Source organism: Carcharhinus amblyrhynchos, chromosome 13 (genome assembly GCF_965287045.1).
Source record: "Carcharhinus amblyrhynchos chromosome 13, sCarAmb.v2.hapA, whole genome shotgun sequence".
Lineage (NCBI taxonomy): Eukaryota > Metazoa > Chordata > Chondrichthyes > Carcharhiniformes > Carcharhinidae > Carcharhinus > Carcharhinus amblyrhynchos.
Genome location: NC_137336.1, coordinates 28,973,618 through 28,994,600, shown reverse-complemented (window position 1 = coordinate 28,994,600; position 20,983 = coordinate 28,973,618). Strand labels below are relative to the sequence as shown.

Genomic DNA, 20,983 nt, shown 5'->3' with positions numbered 1-20,983 from the left:
TGTACTGATTATGTGGTCTTCTCAGTGACAGTTGGTGTTATTTGGCCTCCATTGAAATAGAAAGTGGGCAGTTGGTCCACAGTCTGAGAATTGAACCATTTCTACAACCCCGCCACCCAACCCACCCACCCACCATCCCACGCCTCCATCTCACAATCTCCATCTCCTAACCCTCCCCCTTGTACCTGAGGAATTCCCCCATCTGGATTTGCTAATTTCTCAAACAGTGGTTCCTAATTATCTCAGTAAGCCTGGTTACAGGATTATAGCAAGACAGACACCAGTTAATAAGGACATGCAGATCACACACACACGCACACACAAGCACAGTCTTTGGATTGGACTGAATTCAAAGAAAAGTGATTTGGATCATTCCAGCCCAGTGAAGTGCAAGTTATGAAAAGAGACTCGAAGAATTGAACTTGTTTTCACAAGAGAGGATAATTTAGGAACAATGGGAGACCATTGTTCAGAATGAGAGATTTGGATAAAGTGCACAGAAATGGGTCAGTTTTACATGGACTGAGTATAGAAACAGACAAAATGAGCAAAGTTTGCTGAGACTCGAGATTTGTTACACCGAACAGTCCTTTCAATAGGGAGCTTAAGAACTGTTTTGAAGGTTATATGGATGATTACAAAGATGATTAAATACTCCGAGGACAATGATGAATCATGCAATTTTAGACTTTGGATGCTTCTGCTGTAGAAAGCAATTGCTGTCTGCATTTTCAGTGAGTCAGGCAGAAATCTCATAGACATTTACTTTGTTGGAAGGTTTAACCGGTTGTTCACCTTCCTGAGTAAAATGGAGTTATTAGGAAAGTTTTAAACCATCTGAGAAGAGATGAGGCACGCTGGGCTGAAAGATTTGTCTTGTTTAATTTTCTGATGATGCACAGATCACAGATACTGATCATCTGATGACAATCTCATTTCAGAAACCTCGGAGAAGAAATAAGAAGACGTTGCTTCGGTGGGATCCCACAAATATATTCAACTCCACCCACCCCAGCATGGAGCTGTACAACATGTCACAGGCCATGAAGAATGAGACACACTTAATAATCCCAGATGCAGCCCATTACATCATTATCATTATGTATGCCTCAGCCACTTTCCTGTCATTAAGTGGGAACATACTGGTAATCTGGGTGCTGACCATGGGCTGCAGAACCAGAACAGATATCACAGTGTTTCTCATCAACCTTGCTGTGGCTGACTTGACTATGGCCATCTTCTGTATACCCCTCACATTTACGGAAGTCCTCCTTCAAAGGTGGCTGTTTGGAGAATTCCTCTGTCCTCTGGTGCGTTTTGCTCAAGTAAGTGTTATGTCCAAAAATATGAGAACACAATACTTTGAGAATGCTTTAGTAACTTATTTAAAGATGTATGGTCCTCGTGCAAGTGTAGCATTTTCTCTCAGGAAGTGGGAGGGCCACAAGACCTGGGTGTCATTTTTGTCATTACAAAGTGTTATCATACTGATTTTTAAAAAACAAAACAAAGTTTGCCAAAAGTGATCATTGCCTTTAGGAACTATATAAAAGTAATGGCTTGCAGTGCTAGCAGCAGGCACAAAGTCTCTGCCACACCCCTTCCATGCACTATTACGAAAGATTGATTTGAAAATTTTACAATAATTTGTCGTTTGCTATGAACTCTTAAGCTACTAGCATTGGGTGGTACAGCGGGGAGCACTGCTACCTCACAACACCAGGGACCCAGATTCAATTCCCAGCTTGGGTCACTGCCTGTACTGACATGTTCTCCTCGTGTCAGCATGGGTTTCCTCCGGATGTTCTGGTTTCCTTCCACAGTCTGAAAGACGTGCTGGTTAGGTGCATTGGCTATGCTAAATTCTCTCTCAGTGTACCCAAACAGGTGCTGGAGTGTGGCGACTAGGGGGTTTTCACAATAATTTCATTACAGTGTTAATGTAAGCCTACTTGTGACACTAATAAATAAACTTTAACTTTCCAAGACTATAACAAAAATCAAGCCCAACAAATGCCTGCAATTTCAAGAATTCATGTGGTTGAAGTTTCCTTATTCCTTCTTGGCCATTGTGTTATCATGCCGCCCAGAATTCTAATAACAGATGTTTTAAAATTCAGATTTCACTATCTGCTGTGCTATGATTTGAATCTGGGTCCCCAATGAATTACCCTAGGTCGCTGGATTTCTAGTCCAGTGACAATAGCATGAGGCTACGGTGCATCTATCCTTCTAGTTGGATTATGCCACTCCAACTAAACCAATAATAACTCTTCTGCAAATGATGTTCAGGCCAGGTCAACCAGGGACAGGGAGAAGATGAAAGATGGAGGCAGAGATAGAGATCAGAAACTGAGTGGGAAGAATGGAGTGCAGAATAGTGGGCAGCAGGCATGGGGCTATGGCAGCAGCCACTGTCTTTAAATGTGGAGTTGGGAGATGTTCCCTTGCTACTCTCATTTTCACATTCAGCAATGTACATTTTGAAAACTTATAACCTGGGTAGCAGACAGTTTCAAGATCTTGCGCTCCTAAGTACGCACCTGAAAAATAGGTGTTACATTCTGAATTTATAGGTCTCTGAATTTTTGGGAGAGAAATGACAGAATAGTGAGAGGAGAAAAAATTCACAATTACGTTTTTATTTAAACATCAAGAGAGCTAGCTTAATAAAAGTTACAGCCTTCTATATTGCATATGTTAATCCAACTACATTACCGTCACGGTTTAGTAACTTCATCCAATGAACACATAGATTATAGGATGTGTCTCTTACTGAAATTAATTCAGTTTCTAGGCACTGCAATGCCACTAATTCCTTCTAACCAGTATCCTGCATTAAAGGCTGTATTTAAATCTAATATATGACTCTTCAGATTACACTGAGTCAATAATTTGAAAATTAACAGAAAATAATAGGTAGCTTGCATCTAACAAAAAATACAAGATGTTGAACTTAGTGACCATATGTAATTTTCAACATTATAAACAGACATTTAAAAAAGGTACGTAAAAGAACACACAATCTTTTCATTCCTCCTCTAATGGAAGAATGTAGAACTGGGAGGCATAATTTCAAAATAAGAGTTCCTAGTCAAGAAGGAGATGAGGAGGAATTTCTTCTCTTTGACATTCATTAACCTTTGGGCTTCTCTACCTCAGGGAGCAATGGAGACTGGGTCACTAATTATATTCAAGGCTAAGTTAGACAGATTTTTGATCTTCAGAAGAGCCAATCATTGTGGGAGAATATTTGATTTGATTTATTGTCACGTGCATTAATACACAGTGAAAAGTATTGTTGTAAGCAGGGAGTGGAGTTAATGTCACCATAAGATCTGTCATAGTCTTATTGAATGGCAGAGCAGGGTTGAGAGGCTAAGTGGCTTACTCATGCCTGTATTTATCATGTTCTTAAAACATGCATAAAAATTATATTTTACTTTGTATGGTTTGAACCTCGTCCACTTTTAATCTCTTTACTTTTGTGATTCATGTTTTCTCTCTCCATGAGGTCATTTGAGCACCGACTATAGCATCAGAGTCGTCCAAAAGTACTGGCTATGCTATTCCCCATTTGCACACAAATCATAGCCAAAATTCTGAGGGCAGAATTTTATGAAAAAAATTCTAAGTGCCATATGAGTGTGAAAATGGGAGAGAATCGTGCTGATTCTTTGGGTGAACTCCCAGTCACAATCATACGGCACTTAGTTAAAAAAAAGCCCATATGCTATTCTTGCCAGTAGGGGAAGGGGTGGAGCACAATCTTGCCAGTGAAGCCAGCTGCTGAGCTCTTGGTGCGCCATTGCGCACGCACTCTGATCTCCCAGTGTCATCACATCCGGTCTCCACCGATGAAGATGAACTGTGATTCTCGTCGTTGAGGACCTCAACCGTCAAGGAGGGTGGTAAGTTCAAGTGAGCCCAGACAGTAGCGTTCAGCACTGACTAAAGTCATGCTAAGCATGTCATCCACATTTAAATCTGCATTGCACCCTTCCTGGCAAATCAGCACTGATAAGGTCGTGAGAGATGAGAAACTGCCTGTCAGATTTAACGCACCAGTCTGCCTTTCAGTTTGCCAGGGAGGAACATTAAACTCAACCCTATATATTTCAATGTGATCACCTCTCATTCTTCTAAACTCCAGGGTGTATAGGCTAATTCCACTCAATTTTTAGGCCAACTCATTCATCTCAGGAACCAACCTAGTGAACTTTGTGTGCAGCCATGTCACACCACCACCCCCGCACTCCCCACTTCCCCCAGTAAGTAAAAGGTCACCATAGTCCCAGATGGCCATGGGCTACTCTCCCCTTTGGTGGTGATTTTAACCTGAGGATCACCATACTTGAGGTGAGGGGCAAGGTTGAGAAGGCAGGCCTTTTAGGTATGGAGACCAAAATGGCATACAATACAGCAGGTGTAATCTTGCTAAACCCTGTACAATTCCAGCTAGACTTCATTACTCTTGTTCTGACTTACAATAAAGACCAACATACTATTTGCCTTTCCCTAATTGTTTGCTATACTGGCATGTTCATTTCCTGTGTTTTGTGTAAAAGGACAATCAAATCACTTTGAAAACTAGCATTTAATTGTTTCTTACCATTTGAAAAATATAATTCATCAAAGTTATTTCTCCTTACATTATACCCCATCTACCACTCACTTCACCAGTCTATCTGATTTTAAGTATGTTTTGTAAAATGGTAAGTAAATACATAGTACAACCATTATATTTGTATGGTCCTGTTATATCCTTCTCCTTTTTAGGCTGTCACTTGAGATAGAAGGTGACTTGCTTCCATTCTGGTCTGATGGGTTCTAAGATGGCTGATAAGCCCAGTGTGTGATCTGCAGCCTTTATTGCATGCAGTGCAGGTGGTGCTTGAAGGGACAGGCAAATAAAATGTTTTGATGTTTGTACTTGAGTTTGTCAATGCCTTGACTTTGCCTTTGCATGCTCCCATCGAAGTCTGTCAATGTATTCACTGTGTTCCCAAATTAATCTTTTCCAATTTGGTCAGTCACAAGCCAGGGACTCCAATGAGTCAGTTGAATGATGATCTCCTCAGGGATGCATTAAGGACATATCTAAAACATTTCCATTGTCCTCCTGAGAGTCTCCTGCCATGATTAGGTTCCAAGTTGCTCTCGGAGTCAGACATAGAAACAACATGTCCCAACCGCCAACCCGGTTTTGAGCGATTAGCATTGCAATGCTAAGCATACTGGCTTGGCAGAAGATGCTATTGCTGGATGCCTTTCTTGCCACCTTCTTGCAAAGGGGACACTGATGGCGCTTCTCCAGTGCTTTGAGGCATCTGCTCTAGGTTGGTCTTGGCATATAAGAGCGTGGGATCACTGCCACCCAGTAATTCATGACAATGGTCCCAGATATATCTCTTATCTTCTGCATGCCTACAGGAGGTGCCTGTAACCTGTGCAAAACTTTCACCTCATGTCAGCCATATGAAATCAGAAAGTTTTTTACTTTATATCAGTCAATTTATATATCAGTTCAGTTAATTTATTGTTTTGGTACAGTGGGCAAATTAATGTTGCCATAGCAAGAATACAGCCAAGCATTAAAACCACCCTCCAGGTTCTGGCCAGCCACTGACTAATTCTTCCTGAGGTTTATTTGTAATATAGAACATTCATCATCACTGGTGTATACTAAGTGATAATACATTGTCTGCTACCAAGCCAAAATGCGAGTGTGTATTTATAATATTGTACATTGTATCAATGGAGGAAGTGTTATTGTATAGAGTACATATTGGGTGGCACAGTAGCACAGTGGTTGGCACTGCTGCTTCACAGCTCCAGGGACCTGAGTTCAATTTCTGGCTTGGGTCACTGTCTGTGTGGAGTTTGCACATTCTCCTCGTGGCTGTGTGGGTTTCCTCCGGGTGCTCTGGTTTCGTCCAAAGATGTGTGGGTTAGGTTGATTGACCGTGCTAAAATTGCCCCTGAGTGTCCAGGGATGCTTAGGTTAGAGGGATTAGCGGGTAAAATATGTAGGGATATGGGGGTAGAGCCTGGGTGGGATTGTGGTCAGTGCAGACTCGATGGGCCAAAGGGCCTCCTTCTGCACTGTAGGGTTCTATGATCTTCAATGAGTATTGTATGTATTATATTATATTATCATACTATAGGATAGAACCAGGTCTCTGGTGACAAAAGTATGTTCCTTCACTGTCGCTAAGTCAAAATCCTGCAACTCCCTTCCTAACAGCACTCTGGATGTACCTACACCCACAAGGATCACAGTGTTTCAAGAAGGTGGCAACTTCTCAAGGGCAATGAAAGATGGGCAATAGATGCTGGCTGAGCCAGCAACACCCCCATCCTTTGAGAGAAAATTGGATTTGGTGATCATTGCACCATTTTCATGTTGTTCCCAATTTTCTAGTCACTAATGTTAATAACCCCACCTGAATCTACAATCTTAAGTCCTGTTGACTGAAGTTCCAGGCCAGGAGTGAAGCATTGCAAAATGCATCTTAAACTGTGGTAATTTGTTTTTCATTGTTGGAGTTAATTCCAAATTTTTTTGAGCTGCACTTTTAACTTAAGAACTTTTAACTTATCCATTTCTTTACTAGATTCTCTCTGTGTCTGTCAGTATATACACCCTGATGACCATTGGTGTTGATCGTTACTATGCCGTTTGCCATCCTCTGAAGTCTCGCATGGGTCGATCCCGCAGTAAGATATTAATTGCGGTGATTTGGATGGTGTCCTTCAGCATTGCATCTGTGCAGTTACTTGTATCTAGGGTGAGTGTAAGTGTGATGAATACATTGTTCAATGACTGACTCTATTTCAGAAATGTTCCCTAAATATAGGGAAATAACCTTAATCATAGGAAGTTTAGGTAATTCCTGGTACTTCCCCACAAGATGACTGACCATCTTCCAGTTGGTTCCATCAGATTTGCATCAGAATTACCATGAGATTTTGATAGAACTCACAAAGAATTTCAGGGCTTGCATTTCTCAAATGGTAAGTTAATATCACTGCAGACATGTTAAATGTCTATGCAAAAGTATTAATTTAATAATAATAATGTAATAACTGCAAAGTTACTAGCCATATAAATACTGCAGCTACCAGAGAAGGTCAGAGACTAGGATCCTGCAGTAACTCATCTGCCGACCCCCCTAAAGCACGTCCACCATCTACAAGGCACAAGTTGGGAGTGTAATGGAATATCATCCGCTTGCCTGGATGAGTGCAGCTCCAACAAAACTCATGATGCCTGACACTATCCAGGACAAAGCAGCCCACTTGATTGCTACCCGTTGTACAAACATTCACTTTTTCACTACTGACAAATAATGGCAGCAGTACTGATGCACTACAGGAACTCACTAATGTTTCTTAGGCAGCACCTTCCAAACACACAACTCCACCATCTAGAAGGACAAGAGCAGCAGATAGCTGAGAACACCAGCCTCAAGGTTCCCCCCACCAAGTCACTCACCACCCTGACTGGAAATATATCACCATTCCTTCACTGCTGCTGGGTTAAATTACTGGAGCTCCCTCCCTAACAGCACTGTGGATGTACCTATATCTCAGGGACTGCAGCGGTTCAAGAAGGCAGCTCACCACCACCTTTTGAACTATGGATGGGCAATAAATGCTTGTCTAACCAGTGACACCCACAAAATTAATTTTTATAAAAGTAATGCAGAGGAGGCATGAGAATAGTGGAGTTTATGTTCTGTAAATAAACTTTCAAAGCTGTTTAACAAACTATTGCATAATCGATATGTCAGCAATTTAAAACATGGGCCGGATTCACCGACCATGCCTGCAGCTGGGATTCTCCAGTCCCGCTGCAGTGAATGGAGATTTGGCTGAGCGCCTAATTCTCCATTCTCACTGGCAGCACTGGAGTGAATGTGCCAGAGAATTACTGCCCATATCACGAGATGGGCAATGGCATTTTGTTAAGGACTAAAAAGCAAAGAGTGGTGACAACCAACCATTGTTTTCAGACTTGAAGGAAGGTCCAATGGGGGTGATACAAAACAACAACCACTGACACTAGAAAACTGAAGTAAAAAAGAGAAAATGTTGGAAATACTCAACAGGTCAGGTAGCACCTGTGAAGAAAGAAATGGGCTGGATTTTCAGGCCCCACAGGGAGCTGGAATGGAAGTGGATAGGGTCTGAAAATCCCAGCACTGGCTAGCATGCTGGCTTCCACATTACCTTACTGGAGCTGGGATTGGGGCAGGACAACCCACTTACACATAACAGATTGTGAAAAGACTGCCAAGTGTCTAATTAAGGCTAGTTAAAGTGGGTCAACAGGGATTTTCCAGTTGGCCTCCAGTTTCCCACGCCAGTGGAGGCCAGTTTAAGCATCAGGAAGAGAACATCCATACAGGAGTAGAGGGCCAATGCTCCAGATAGGCCAGGATGCTCATTCTGTCTGCCTGGGTGCAAATGTAACCACAGGCCAACTTGGAGAGCCATACCTGTCCACATCTTTCCCCCTACCTAGCTCCTTCCCCCAAAGTGTTGGCCTGGCTGCTGAGTCCATCTTTTAAATAAAAGTTTTTAAAAGTTGATGATGCCCCTCCATGTTGAAGTTCCACCTCCTTTAATTACCTCTCGTCGCAGACTGATTGGCCATGCAGCTTCCAGAGCCTGTCCATTGTCCTTGGTCCGAGAGCTTGCCTCCATGCCAAATAATGAAATTCCTCATCAAAATCCCAAGGAGTGACTGTTTCCCTCAGTGGGTGGATTTGGGACCCAGAATCCCAAAACAGTCCTGACTTTTCATCACCCAGAGCGAAAATCTTGTTGCCGGTCAGAATTGAATATATAATGGTTTTCCAGGGCTCATTATTCAGACCACTGCTACCTTTGGTGTGTATGAATGGCCTGGACTTGGGGCAATGTTTGCTGATGATAGCAAGCCATGAGCTGGACGGTAACAGCCTCCAGGAGAAAATGGTGTAAAGGACAGATCAGGCTTAGGCAACGTTCCAGATTCATTGAAGAAGAGAAGCAATAGCAGAAATGCTGCGTTTGTGACTCATACAGATATTCAAGAACATTTGATACGGTTCATGCATGAGATTTATTACAAAGATGCGTTGGAATTGAAGGGAATATTGGAGATGGCTAAAGGTCAGAGAGCAAAGGATCAAGGTTAGAAAAAGCACAGTCATTGAATTTAAAAGCAGAGAAGCGTGAAATGATACATTCGGTCAAAAGAAGGAGAGAAGAGACAATAAAAACTAAATGGTACAATTTTAAAGCAGTGCAGGAATAGATAGACCTGGGGGTGTAGGTACATTCATCTTTGAAAATGGCAGATGAGTTGTGAAAGTAGCTAATAAAGCATATGGAATACTTGGCTTTACTAATGGAGATCCAGAGTTCAACATCAAAGAGATTGCCTTTATAAAACATTGGTTCAGCCTCCCCTGGAGTATTCTATTCCAATATAGGCAGCCATTTTAGAAAAGATGTTAAAGTCTTAGAGATGATGCAGAAAAAAATTACTTAAGTGGTATCAGAAAGGCACGGCAGGGCTACCCACTCACACTGGTGGAGTGTACATTCTGTATTATGTGGGAGGTCCAAGGCACTAATCATGTCCTGGACAATTTATGTGCAGAAAGTGCCACCAAATTTCCTGCCCCACATCTTTGAATTCAAAGAGCAGCTGATGTCATTGCGGTACATTCACGTGGATGAAAACAACATAGAAAGCACATTTCAGGAGGTGGACAACCTGCAGCTTAAGAAAATGAACAAGAGGAACGAGGCGGTCACCAGATAGACAGGAAAGACAAGGTAGGTAGTCCAGCAGTTCCATGAGGACATCACACTTTGAGGCATAGCCTCAAAATAAAGGGAAGCAGTTGAAGAGGAATTTCTTTACTCAAAAGAGTTGTGAATCTGTGGAATCCCATGCCCAATGAAGCAGTTGTGGCTACCTCATTGAATGTTTTTAAGGCAAGGATAGATAATTGTTTGAATAGTAAAGGAATTAAGGGTTATGGTGAGGGTTCAGTTTTGAGACCCTTGCTGTTTGATGTGTATATTGATGACTTGGATTTAAATGTGGGAGGCATGATTGGGAAATTTGCAGTGAAACAAAATCAGCCATGTAGTTGATAGCGATGAGACTGTGGACTCCAAAATGATATCAATGGTTTGGTGATAAATAGAATTCAACCCAGAGAAGTGTGAGGTTGTGCATTTTGGGAGGGTAAACAAAATAAGGGAATATACGATAAATGGGAGCATATTGAGAGGTGTTGAGGAAGTGAGAGACCTTGGAGTGCATGTACCAGGTCCCTGAAAGTGGCAGTAAAGGTAGATAGGGTGGCAGAGAAGAGCATGTGCACGAGGTATAGAATACAAAAGCAGAATTATAATGCTGGAACTATATAACATGCTAATTAGGCCACAGTTGGAATTTTGTTACAGTTCTGCTCACCACATTACAGGAAGGATAATTGCTCTTGAGAGAGTACAGAGGAGATTTATAAAAATGTTGCCAAGGCTCGAAAATTGCAGTATGAGGAAAGATTAGGTAAACTAGGATTGTTTTCCTTGGAACAGAGTAGGCTAAGGAGAGATTTGATTGTGGTGAACAAAATTAGGTGCCTAGATGGAGTAGAGAGAGAAAACTCATTTCCCCAAGCAGAGAGGTCAATTACCAGGGGGCACAGATTTAAGGCAACTGGTAGAAGGATTAGAGGGGCTATGTGGGTAAATCTTTTCCACCTGGAGGGTGGTGGGCATCTGGAATTCACTCCTGAGATCAGTGATTGAAACAGAAACCTTCACGTGATGAGCAGAACTGTAGCAAAACTCAATTAAAAGATACCTGAATCTGAATCTAAATTGTTGTAGCCTTCAAGACTACAGACTGGATGCTGGAAGGTGGGGTTAAAAAGGGCAACCAGTTTTTTTCAGCTGGTGCAAACAGGATGGGCTGAATGGCCCCTTCCTGTACCATAGCATTTCTTTGGCTCTGTGAGGCATTTTGGTTATGGAAAGAGACTGGCAAAGTTGTGATTATTCTCTGATGCACTGAGAAGGTTATGAGGAGATCTGATAAAGTTTAAAGTTTAAAATGTTTATTTGTTAGTTGCAAGTGAGCTTACATTCACACTGCAATGAAGTTAGTGTGAAAATCTCCTAGTTGCCAGGCTGGAGTGCACTGAGGGATGAAGTTAGCACCCAGAGGAAATGCATGCACACACAGAGGGAACGTGCAGACTCCACACAGACAGTGATCCAAGCCGGGAATCAAACCTATGTCTCTGACGCTGTGAGCACAGTAAGAAGTCTCACAACACCAGGTTAAAGTCCAACAGACTTATTTGGTATTAAACGCCACTAGCTTTCGGAGCACTGCTCCTTCGTCAGGTGAGTCACCTACTACTGGTAGTGGTTTACTACCAAATAAACCTGTTGGACTTTAACCTGGTGTTGTGAGACTTCTTACTGTGTTTACCCCAGTCTAACGCCGGCATTTCAACATCCTGGCGCTGTGAGGCAGCAGTGCTAACTACTGTGCCACTGTGCTGCCCAAATCATAAATGGTTTTGACAGAGTAAATGAGGAGAGATGGTTTACTATGGAAAATGGCTTGCTAGGCAGAAGACACAGATGTAAGGTATGTGGCAAAGGAACCAGAGGCAACATAAGGAAACATTTTTATGCAGGAAGTGGTTGTGATCTAGCCAGAATTGCCTGAAAGGATGATAGAAGCAAATTCAAAGGGGTATTTGAAGGGAAAAATTACACAGCTAGGGGGAATAAGCATTGAGTATGTTTCTTTAAATGTCAAGAAGTATTAGAATTAACATCTTCCGATATGGGTAAATTATGGACTTAAACTTTAAGTATCGCCCTCGAAGTTTAATAACCCACACTTATATCAGCCACAAAGACAGAAATCTTACATACAAAAGTCTGCTATGTTCTCCTACAGTCAGTCTAAAGCCATACAACAAGTAAAATGTAAACTTTGCCTGGTTTGTAGAGCAGAAGGTCAGATTAATGTTGAAAGAGATGGCCTTAAATCTTCAGATCCCTCATTAATCTTCTAAATGTCAAATTCCAAAAACAATCTTCAGAGGTTGGTGATTGAATGAAGGTGATCTTTGAAATAAAATAAATCTGACAGGATGTAAGGTAGCGCTTCAGTGATACAGATTGCTGTTTTCAACATGGATTGTGACATACATAAATACATAAACAAACAATGAACCATGATTATGTGCAATGGTATATAAAATACGTCGCTTCCCATTAACCTGGTAGCCACATTAACTTAATGTCAGTGAAATTCACTCATGTATCTCGCTTCCACTTTTAGCTAATTTTATGCCCTCTTTTCCTCAAGTTATGGGACAATAAATTCAGCTGTGGAGTGCCCATTTTTCTCAAGCAAACCAATCTACTTATCTCCCGTTATGACAGACAGGAAGCGCGCACATATTTCCATTTGGGAAAGGGGGTTGTAGTGGCAGGAATGCATGGCAACCATTTTAAAAGTTGGAACTGAATTACTGAAATTAGAGTTTTATGCTTCTTGGAGTTTTTGAACATCACTACACTTCACTCCCTGAGTGCTGAACTTGCACAAATCATTAGGAAGACCTCATATTTACCTGAATGTGGAGCTGGGAAAGACAACAGGCCTTATAAGTGGATTGCATTATGTACCACATGCAAGAATTGCACGTGTGCGTAGGTAACAACTGGGTGCAGTGTTGGATTTAGCTTGGTGCACGTCACTGTTTCTTTTTTAACCTTGCAGCAATTTTATTTTGAATGACATGGGAACACACTTTAATAAACTGTTAAGCTAGAAGCAAGATGACTACCCGCAACAATGAAACAAAGTATAACAGTAGTTTAACAAATGCCCCCTCTCAGACACAGAACCAAATGCAAAGTTGATTCTTTCTGGATGTTGTAGTTAGATAGGTTGCGACCATCTTCCAGTTGCTTGCCTGTAATGATCAAATGCTTCTGGTCGGATGGGGTGCCTTCTTTCTCTTAAATTTAATGTTATCACTGGGCTCAACCACCAAAGTTATTGCCTTGTCAGTCAGAATTTTCACAAAGATCTGCATGCCACCTCTCAGACCCAGTACCAAATGCAAAGTTGACTCTTTCAGGTGCGACCATCTTCCAGTTGTTTGCTAACAAAGATCAAACGCTGCTGGTCAGGTGGGGATCTTGAATTTTGGCCTTGACATTCTCAATGGTGTCATTGGGCTCAAGCTCAAGTGTTATGGTCTTACCAGTCAGGGGTTTAACAAAGATCTGCATGTTCGCTCTTTGTGTCTCTATCTCAGTGTAGCTGTGTCTCTGTGTAGCTCTATAGCTCACTCTTTCTCTCTGTCACTCCACTGTTGGATAACCCTTCATTGTTAAATTGCAAAATGAGTGGGCACTTGAGGTGGAATTTTCCCTTCCCACCCCCCATGGCAATTGTACTGGGCAGGACACGGGCCATGTAAAGGTCCATTGACCTCGGGCAGGATTTTCCAGCATTGGGGTGAGAGCAGCTGGAAGAAGTAATAGAGCACAGCTGGTGCCCATGAAATTTTACAGAAGTATGAATCAAAATATTCATTAAAAAATTAGTAAGGGGACAAAACAAGGAATATATAAAATAAAATGACAGTGACCCAACTTTTGCAATGGGAAGAAGATGCAAGTGTTTACATTCATTATGGGGTAAATAAGGCAACAATGTCTGGCAACCATACATGCAGAGTTAAGTATGGATATTTCTGGAAGTGGCTCTCCGTGGGCTGTGCTGTTGTAGTCCTTGCCAATTGATTTGACATTGAAATCAATGCAGTGACGTGAACTTGACTTACTATTCTTCACAGAAAGAGCAGTCTGTGTCCACATGCAGCAAAACCTGGACAACATCTCAACATTCAAGCTGGGGCTGATAATTGGCAAGTAACATTCACACCACACAAGTGCCAGACAAAAGCCATTACCAACAAGAGAGAATCTAACATTTCCCTTGATGTCCAATCCCTCACCATCCCGGGTGTCACTCTGAACCAGGAACATAACTAGAGCAGTTGCATAAATACTGTGATTACAACCACAGGTCAGAGACTGGGTATTCTGTGGCAAGTAACTCACTCCCTGAGTCTCTAAACCCTGTTCACATCCAGATGGTGCAATTAAGTAAGGAGTATGAGGGAACAATACCCACTTGCCTGAATTAGTAGAATTGCAAACACACTGAAGAAGCTCGACACAGCTCAGGTCAATATATCCTTTTGGATTGTGGCCCAAATCAACACTCACACGTTCCATCACATGTGCACAGTAACAACAGTGTGTACCATTTACTTGCCAAGACTCATTTGACAGCACCTTCCAAGTCCTTGCTTTCTTCCACCAAGAAGAGCAAGGATGGGAGTCATATGGGAATACTCATACGGCAGGAAGTTCCAAACTAAGTCGTACACCATCCTGACTTAGAAAGATGTTGCTGCTCCTTCACTGCCATTGGATAAAATTCTTGGAATGCCCAGAATAACAGCACAGTGGGTATACCTTCACCACCGGAACGTCAGCAGTTCAGGAAGATCATCATAGCTGTTAGTATGGGACTGCTGCATGGTCACCCCCTGCTCTCCGTCTTTCCCAAGCGTTCAGTGCCCTCTTTTGTAAGGAGAGTGAGTGAGAGCAATCAGATTTATTAAGTGGACAGATAGGCACCATTTGTTGAAAATCTCTGCGGGAAATAGTTGTGATATTGTACTAAGATCAGGGTAAGTGTCAGTGGTGAATGGCCAGATAAGGATTGCACACTTGCACTGGCAATGAAAAGTGGTTGATCTGTAAGATAAGTTGGTGTGAGGAGTGATGTGCAGAAGGAGACTTGGGAAGATAGAGTGAGGGAGCTTTGACAAAGGGATATCTGGACTTGAAATGTCAGCTCTTTTCTCTCTTTACAGATGCTGCCAGACGTGCTGAGATTTTCTCTTTTGGTTTCAGATTCCAGCATCCATAGTAATTTGCTTTTATAGAGTAAGGGGGGTTGGGATGAGACCCACAAAATGATGTACTTGAATGTGTCTTTGCACACACACGCACCTTTCCTGACCTGATTAGGTTGTTAGAACTCTTCTGACACTGTATGTGGGCATGTGAAATTACACCATTGTGGACAATCTGCCTGTAGGCCTTTACAACCCACAGCATCAGATCAGTGGAGCAAAGTGCAGTCGTACAATGTTGGCACTCCACTGCTGCAGCCCTCTGTTCAAACACTTGCACTACGCTTCAACTTTCAAAAGGATTCTTTTAAATCCTTCAGCTGAAATACACTCATGCAGCCGTAGAACCTCGCTGAAAATCAATCTGGAAGTAAGGCTGCCTACTTTCAGGCTTGTGTTTGATTTGACAAGAACACCCAGAGCAATCTCAGTCAAATCTCAGAGCAGACCCCACTGTTGGTTTCCTCAGCAACCACTCCCCCCAATACTTCCCCACAGCCTCCCCCTCCCCTACAACTCCCAATCTGTGAAGGTGCCCCTAGGCTGCGATGGAAAGAAATTAAGGTGTGTGCTCCCACCTCCTTTTCATTGGCAGGCTGGCCTGCACCTGTGGAAGCACAGAGCTTATTCTGTACCTTCAGGGAAGTGTTGGAAATCATAGGGCGATGTAGAGGCCAGAGCCTGACTGTCACAGATATCCAACCAGATACCCAGGGCCAAAGATCAGGAAAATCAACCCCTGTAGCATGAATGGAGTATACATCGGAAAGAAGGGATTCTTTCTATTTGGTAACAATTTTGACAAGAATATAAGTGTTCCTCTGATACTTCCGCTGATCTTCACTGCACAGATTTTATATAATTCTATCACTTGTATCTCTTTGCTGACTTTATTGTCCCTAATTTTTCCCGGCCACTGGAAGACATTGCTGAAAAGCTGCATCTCCATCGCCACTCTACCAAGTTGTCCTATGGATGAGTTCAACATATATGGGCATAAATTATTCATTTCACAGTATAATATGGGATATGATATTGATAAAAATTGATATTTGATATTGAACATTGCCTGAGTAAGGTGTGAACGGTGTTATGTTTTGTGAACCAGGCCACATACATGAACATGGACAGCGAACCTGAAATGATCTGTTTGGAGACTGGCTGGCCTAACAGTACTTATCGGAAGGTCTACACGCTCTTTCTGCTGCTTTTCACTTACATGCTGCCCTTATTTATCCTCACCATAACCTACTGGAATGTAGGCATGAGGCTGTGGGGTCGGAGACCACCAGGAAATATGGACAAAAACAGAGAAGCTCAGCAAGACAAATCCAAACGGAAGGTAAGGATGTATATGTATAATAACCCAGGGAGACTCTTAGCACTTTTGAAAGCATGCCTAGATTTTAGACAAACAATAATGCATCCCTGCACAGTTCATAATCTGCAGCTGGCATTATTTCCAGTAGAGGCATTTCTCTGCTTTGCATTTCCATTGCTGGAATTCGCAAAGAATATTGATGAAAGGCTAAGCTGTGATTGATAAGGTGGTACTTTTGTAGCACTCTGCCATGATCTTGCGGAAGCGATGGCCGAGTGGTATTATTGCTAGACTATTAATCCAGAAACTCAGCTAAAGTTCTGGGGATCTGACTTCATATCCCACCACTGTAGATGATGAAATTTGAATTCAGTAAAAAAAAAATTGGGATTAAGGATCTATTGATGACCGTGAAACCATTGTCAATTATCAGAAAAAACCATCTGGTCACTAATGTCCTTTGAGGAAGGAAATTTGCCATCCTTACCCAGTCTGGTCTACATGTGACTCCAGTCAACCAATGTGGTTGCCTCTCAACTGCCCTCTGGCACCTAGGGATGGGCAATGAATGTTGCCCAGCCAGTGACATCAATGTCCCACAAATGAACAGTAAAAAAGAATGGATGTTGTCCTTTGCCCAATGGATAAGTAACAATTGCAAAGTGTGTTCCTAAGTCATATAGACTAGAAAGGCCCTAGCTTAGCTCCCTGGTGATGGTACTAATCTCAGCTGAGGCAGCAGTGAGTGCTATAAATAGTGCTGGATAAATGCTGGGAGACTCTGTGAGGACTCCTGTTTTCAGTTATAAGCAACTATTTATTTCAATAAAGCTGGATGGAATAAATGGCTTTCTCATGCTGGTCTAAGAGTTTACTAAACCCTATCAATGTTCCTGCAGTCCATCCCAAGCCCTGGGTCTGGGTTTCTAGTGAGGATTCTTACAGAAACAGTCCATCAGTTGAAAAATGATTATAAAATTTTCCTAAATTCCAACTGCAGTTAGGAGATTAAGGTGTGCATTTCTTTGGGAGTTGCTCCTGTATTACTGCCACAACTTTGATAGAGGCAGAAACCTTGTTTATATGCATAAAGGGGGTTTCCACCATACTATGACTGAAATTGCAGTAGCAAGGTGGAAGCAACTAGTGTTTATTTTTCTTTGGTTTGAAATTTTCTTGAAGGGTTATAATTGATATGGAGAAACAGACCTGGATAAAATAACAATTTATCAAAATCTACTTCTTTCAGGTAATCAAGATGCTATTTATAATTGTGGCTGTTTTCGCTCTTTGCTGGCTGCCATTTCACATCTTCAGTGTCACATATGAGTTCAATCCAGCCGTGCTGCCAAGTGACCCTATGGACATCACCGCCCTTTACTTTTTCTCCCATTACCTGGCCATGTCACATAGTTTCTGGAACCCGCTTATTTACGGATTCTACAACGACAATTTCAGGGTATGTTAGCATTCAAGATAAGAAGCACATGTTTGAACACAGGATAAGCACATGAGTGAGAAGGGAATGGAAGGTCAGAAAGAGTTATTCTCATGGAGTTATATGGGGAAAGGCAGGAGGAGGCTCAAGTAGAGTACTAACTCTGGCATGGATTGGTTGGCCCATATAATCTGCTTCTGTGGGGTATATCCCATATACTCATGTCACTTGGCTGAGTTTAACACCAAATAGTACCAGAAGAACAGACACAATGCGCAGAAGCAGTGACTACTGATCCTTAGCTAATCTGCAGAGGCATTATTTTAGTGAGCAAGAGATAAAGCTATAGAACAAACTCACCAAAGAAATGATGGAAGCAGAAAGTGTTGACTCTTTTCAAATGAAAAATAGATGAATTTCTTTCAGAAAACAGATACAGGATATTGGTATTTTGAGACTGAGATAAGCTAAATGTAGCTTACTTGGGAAGAATAAGGGCGAGAGAAGAGTCAGATCTAGTGATGAATGGTTCAGCTGAATGAAGTGAAGATTGGGACTGAACTCAGGGAACAGAGAGGCTGGAAGAGAATTAAAGTTTTATTGGGATAAGAACACCAGCGATAGACACAGCGAATGGTTGAGCAGATCAACATCTACAGAATTAATGTGATGAATGAAGGGCCAAAAAAGTTTGAAAGACAGGCTGTAAATGATACAAAGAAGAATATTTTCGAGGGCAGATGTAAAAGGGATGGGTTTGGAAGGGGATGAGGATGATGAAGGATACAAAAAAGTAGTTGGAAATGGCTTTGTCTGTGATCAATTTGTTGGAAATAGAGAGGCCATGTGAAATGGCAAGATCAAAGGAAAGCCATGAATATGCAGGAGGATTTTCGAAAGCTATTCCTAGATCTTTGAGATGGATGTTCAATGTGAGGGCAGAGGGAGGAAGAGGGTATTGGCCTTAAAGTTGCGAAGGTTAAAGGGTTAGCTAGAAAGCACATTGGGATATCCCAAGATCATAAAAGGTCCTTTATAAATGCAACTGTTTTCCCTTATTTGTTCCTTTAATGCTGTAGCTGCCTTTAAAGATTGAATTTCTCACAATCAGCCTTACCTGAACTCTCTAATAACACTCAAAGTTCACAATCTTTGGTGTAATGAGGACAAACAGGAAATCCATGTCCATCAGTGCACATGGGGGGATGTAAACTTCCATTGCCCTGCAGTTACTGTTTTACACAGTAAAAAGTCTGACAACACCAGGTTTTAGTCCAACCTATTTATTTGATAATATACTCGCAAGCTTTCGAGGGGTTACCCTCTTCGTCAGGTGAATGGAGAGTTCTGGCCTCAGACAGAGCATATAAAGCACAGACAGTTTAGAGATTACTGATTAAAATGCGAATCCTTACACCTAACCTGCTGTTCAAGACCTGAAGTGGCTGATAATGTGAGTGGTAGGAGCACTGATCACAGTTTAAAGAGATGTGTATTGTCTCCAGACAGTACAGTAAGTGAGGTTTTGCAAACCCAGGCAAGTCACGGGGGTTACAGATAGTGCGACATGAACCCAAGATCCCTGTTGAGACCGTCCTCATGTGGGCATTCAGCCTCTGACCTTCGGGTAAGCATTCTCCAAGGCGGCCTTCACAACACACGACAGCGCAGAGTCGCTGAGCAGAGACTGATAGCCAAGTTCCGCACACATGAGGACGGTCTCAACAGGGATCTTGGGTTCATGTCGCACTATCTGTAACCCCCGTGACTTGCCTGGGTTTGCAAAACCTCACTTACTGTACTGTCTGGAGACAATACACATCTCTTTAAACTGTGATCAGTGCTCCTACCACTCACATTATCAGCCACTTCAGGTCTTGAACAGCAGGTTAGGTGTAAGGATTCGCATTTTAATCAGTAATCTCTAAACTGTCTGTGCTTTATATGCTCTGTCTGAGGCCAGAACTCTCCATTCACCTGACGAAGAGGGTAACCCCTCGAAAGCTTGCGAGTATATTATCAAATAAATAGGTTGGACTAAAACCTGGTGTTGTCAGACTTTTTACTGTGTTTACGCCAGTCCAACGCCGGCATACCCACATCATGGTTACTGTTTTATCCAGGAGAATTGGCTTGCTTGAGTTTCAGTTAATAACCATTACCAATTTTGACGTGAAAGACTTTAGCATTTTTTTAAAGTAAGTTTCCATACTTGCCAATCTATAATACACTCTGGCTAAAGCAGTTAGGTTATGACTTTGGGAAAAGAAGCAGAGAAGCTGTAGAGAGCAGCGAGTATCCAGATAGATTAAGAGTTGAAGGAAATTGAAAGTTTATAATGAAGAAAAGAGGAAAAAAGGAAAACAGATTGGACATTGTCATATAGGAAAAAAAGTGAGTAAGGATGAAAATAGCAATAGATTGGGCCACAGTGAGAAGGTTAAGGAATAGCAAGAAAACAACTAAAACAGGGGGAGAGCCGACTGTGCAGATTCATATGGTTCCATATCCCAAATAGAATTTGGGTCACAGGGTGCTTGGAGTAGAAATCTTCTGGATTTGGAGTCAACCCCCATGAACAATCAGCCCCACTTCTCACCAAAATTTCAGGGCGAGGTCTGCAGTTTCTTGGAAGCAGAAGTTATTAGTCTAGATAACATCTACAAGATCCATTATTTCTCTAGCTTATAAACAGGGTCCAATACAATAATGAAATTTTGTTTGTTGACAGGCTGACCTGCAACGTTTGTGCATTAGGTTCCATCCGTCACAATGTTGCCTTCACATGTATGGAGATAATCTCTCAACCCACAGTGATTCTGAAATCTTTAGAAAAGAAAACACCATCAGTCTGCGTTTGAGCTCAATGGAAAGCTGTAGATCTCTTGTCTCCAGAAAGCAATCTGTTGGCACCACTCCCCGAACAGTCCAAATCCACAGTAAGTAATGCAGAAAGAAGCAGTCCATCTTTTAAGTTTTCAACTAAATTTGAAATTTGTTTTGCACGTAATCATAGGAAATGTATATTGTCAAGGGGGTGGGGTAGGATTGGGAATACAATTTAGAACATGTTGAGGACTGTTTCTTAGGTATCAGTATGTTCCTAGTCCAACTAAGTAAGAAGCACTGCTTTAGTTCTGAGAAAGGAACAGCACAAATAGCAGATGTGAGAGTAGGATTGGG

At 41.9% G+C, this 20,983-nt stretch overlaps 1 protein-coding gene across 1 annotated transcript; it reads left to right on the top strand.

Annotated features, from left to right (window-relative positions):
• The first annotated feature begins 1,016 nt into the window (after positions 1-1,016).
• On the top strand, positions 1,017-20,747 carry LOC145351655 (RYamide receptor-like). The gene is made up of 5 exons (XM_080201214.1): positions 1,017-1,325; positions 6,618-6,791; positions 16,150-16,383; positions 17,612-17,821; positions 20,532-20,747. Exons 1-5 carry the CDS (start codon positions 1,017-1,019, stop codon positions 20,745-20,747), a joined length of 1,143 nt encoding a protein of 380 aa, XP_080057340.1.
• The last annotated feature ends 236 nt before the right edge of the window (positions 20,748-20,983 follow it).

Coding starts and splice junctions, on each gene's coding strand:
- LOC145351655 (XM_080201214.1), top strand. CDS start 1,017: ATGGAGCTGTACAACATGTCACAGGCCATGAAGAATGAGACACACTTA. Junction 1,326..6,617: donor CTCTGGTGCGTTTTGCTCAA/GTAAGTGTTATG, acceptor TTTCTTTACTAG/ATTCTCTCTGTGTCTGTCAG. Junction 6,792..16,149: donor TGCAGTTACTTGTATCTAGG/GTGAGTGTAAGT, acceptor TTTGTGAACCAG/GCCACATACATGAACATGGA.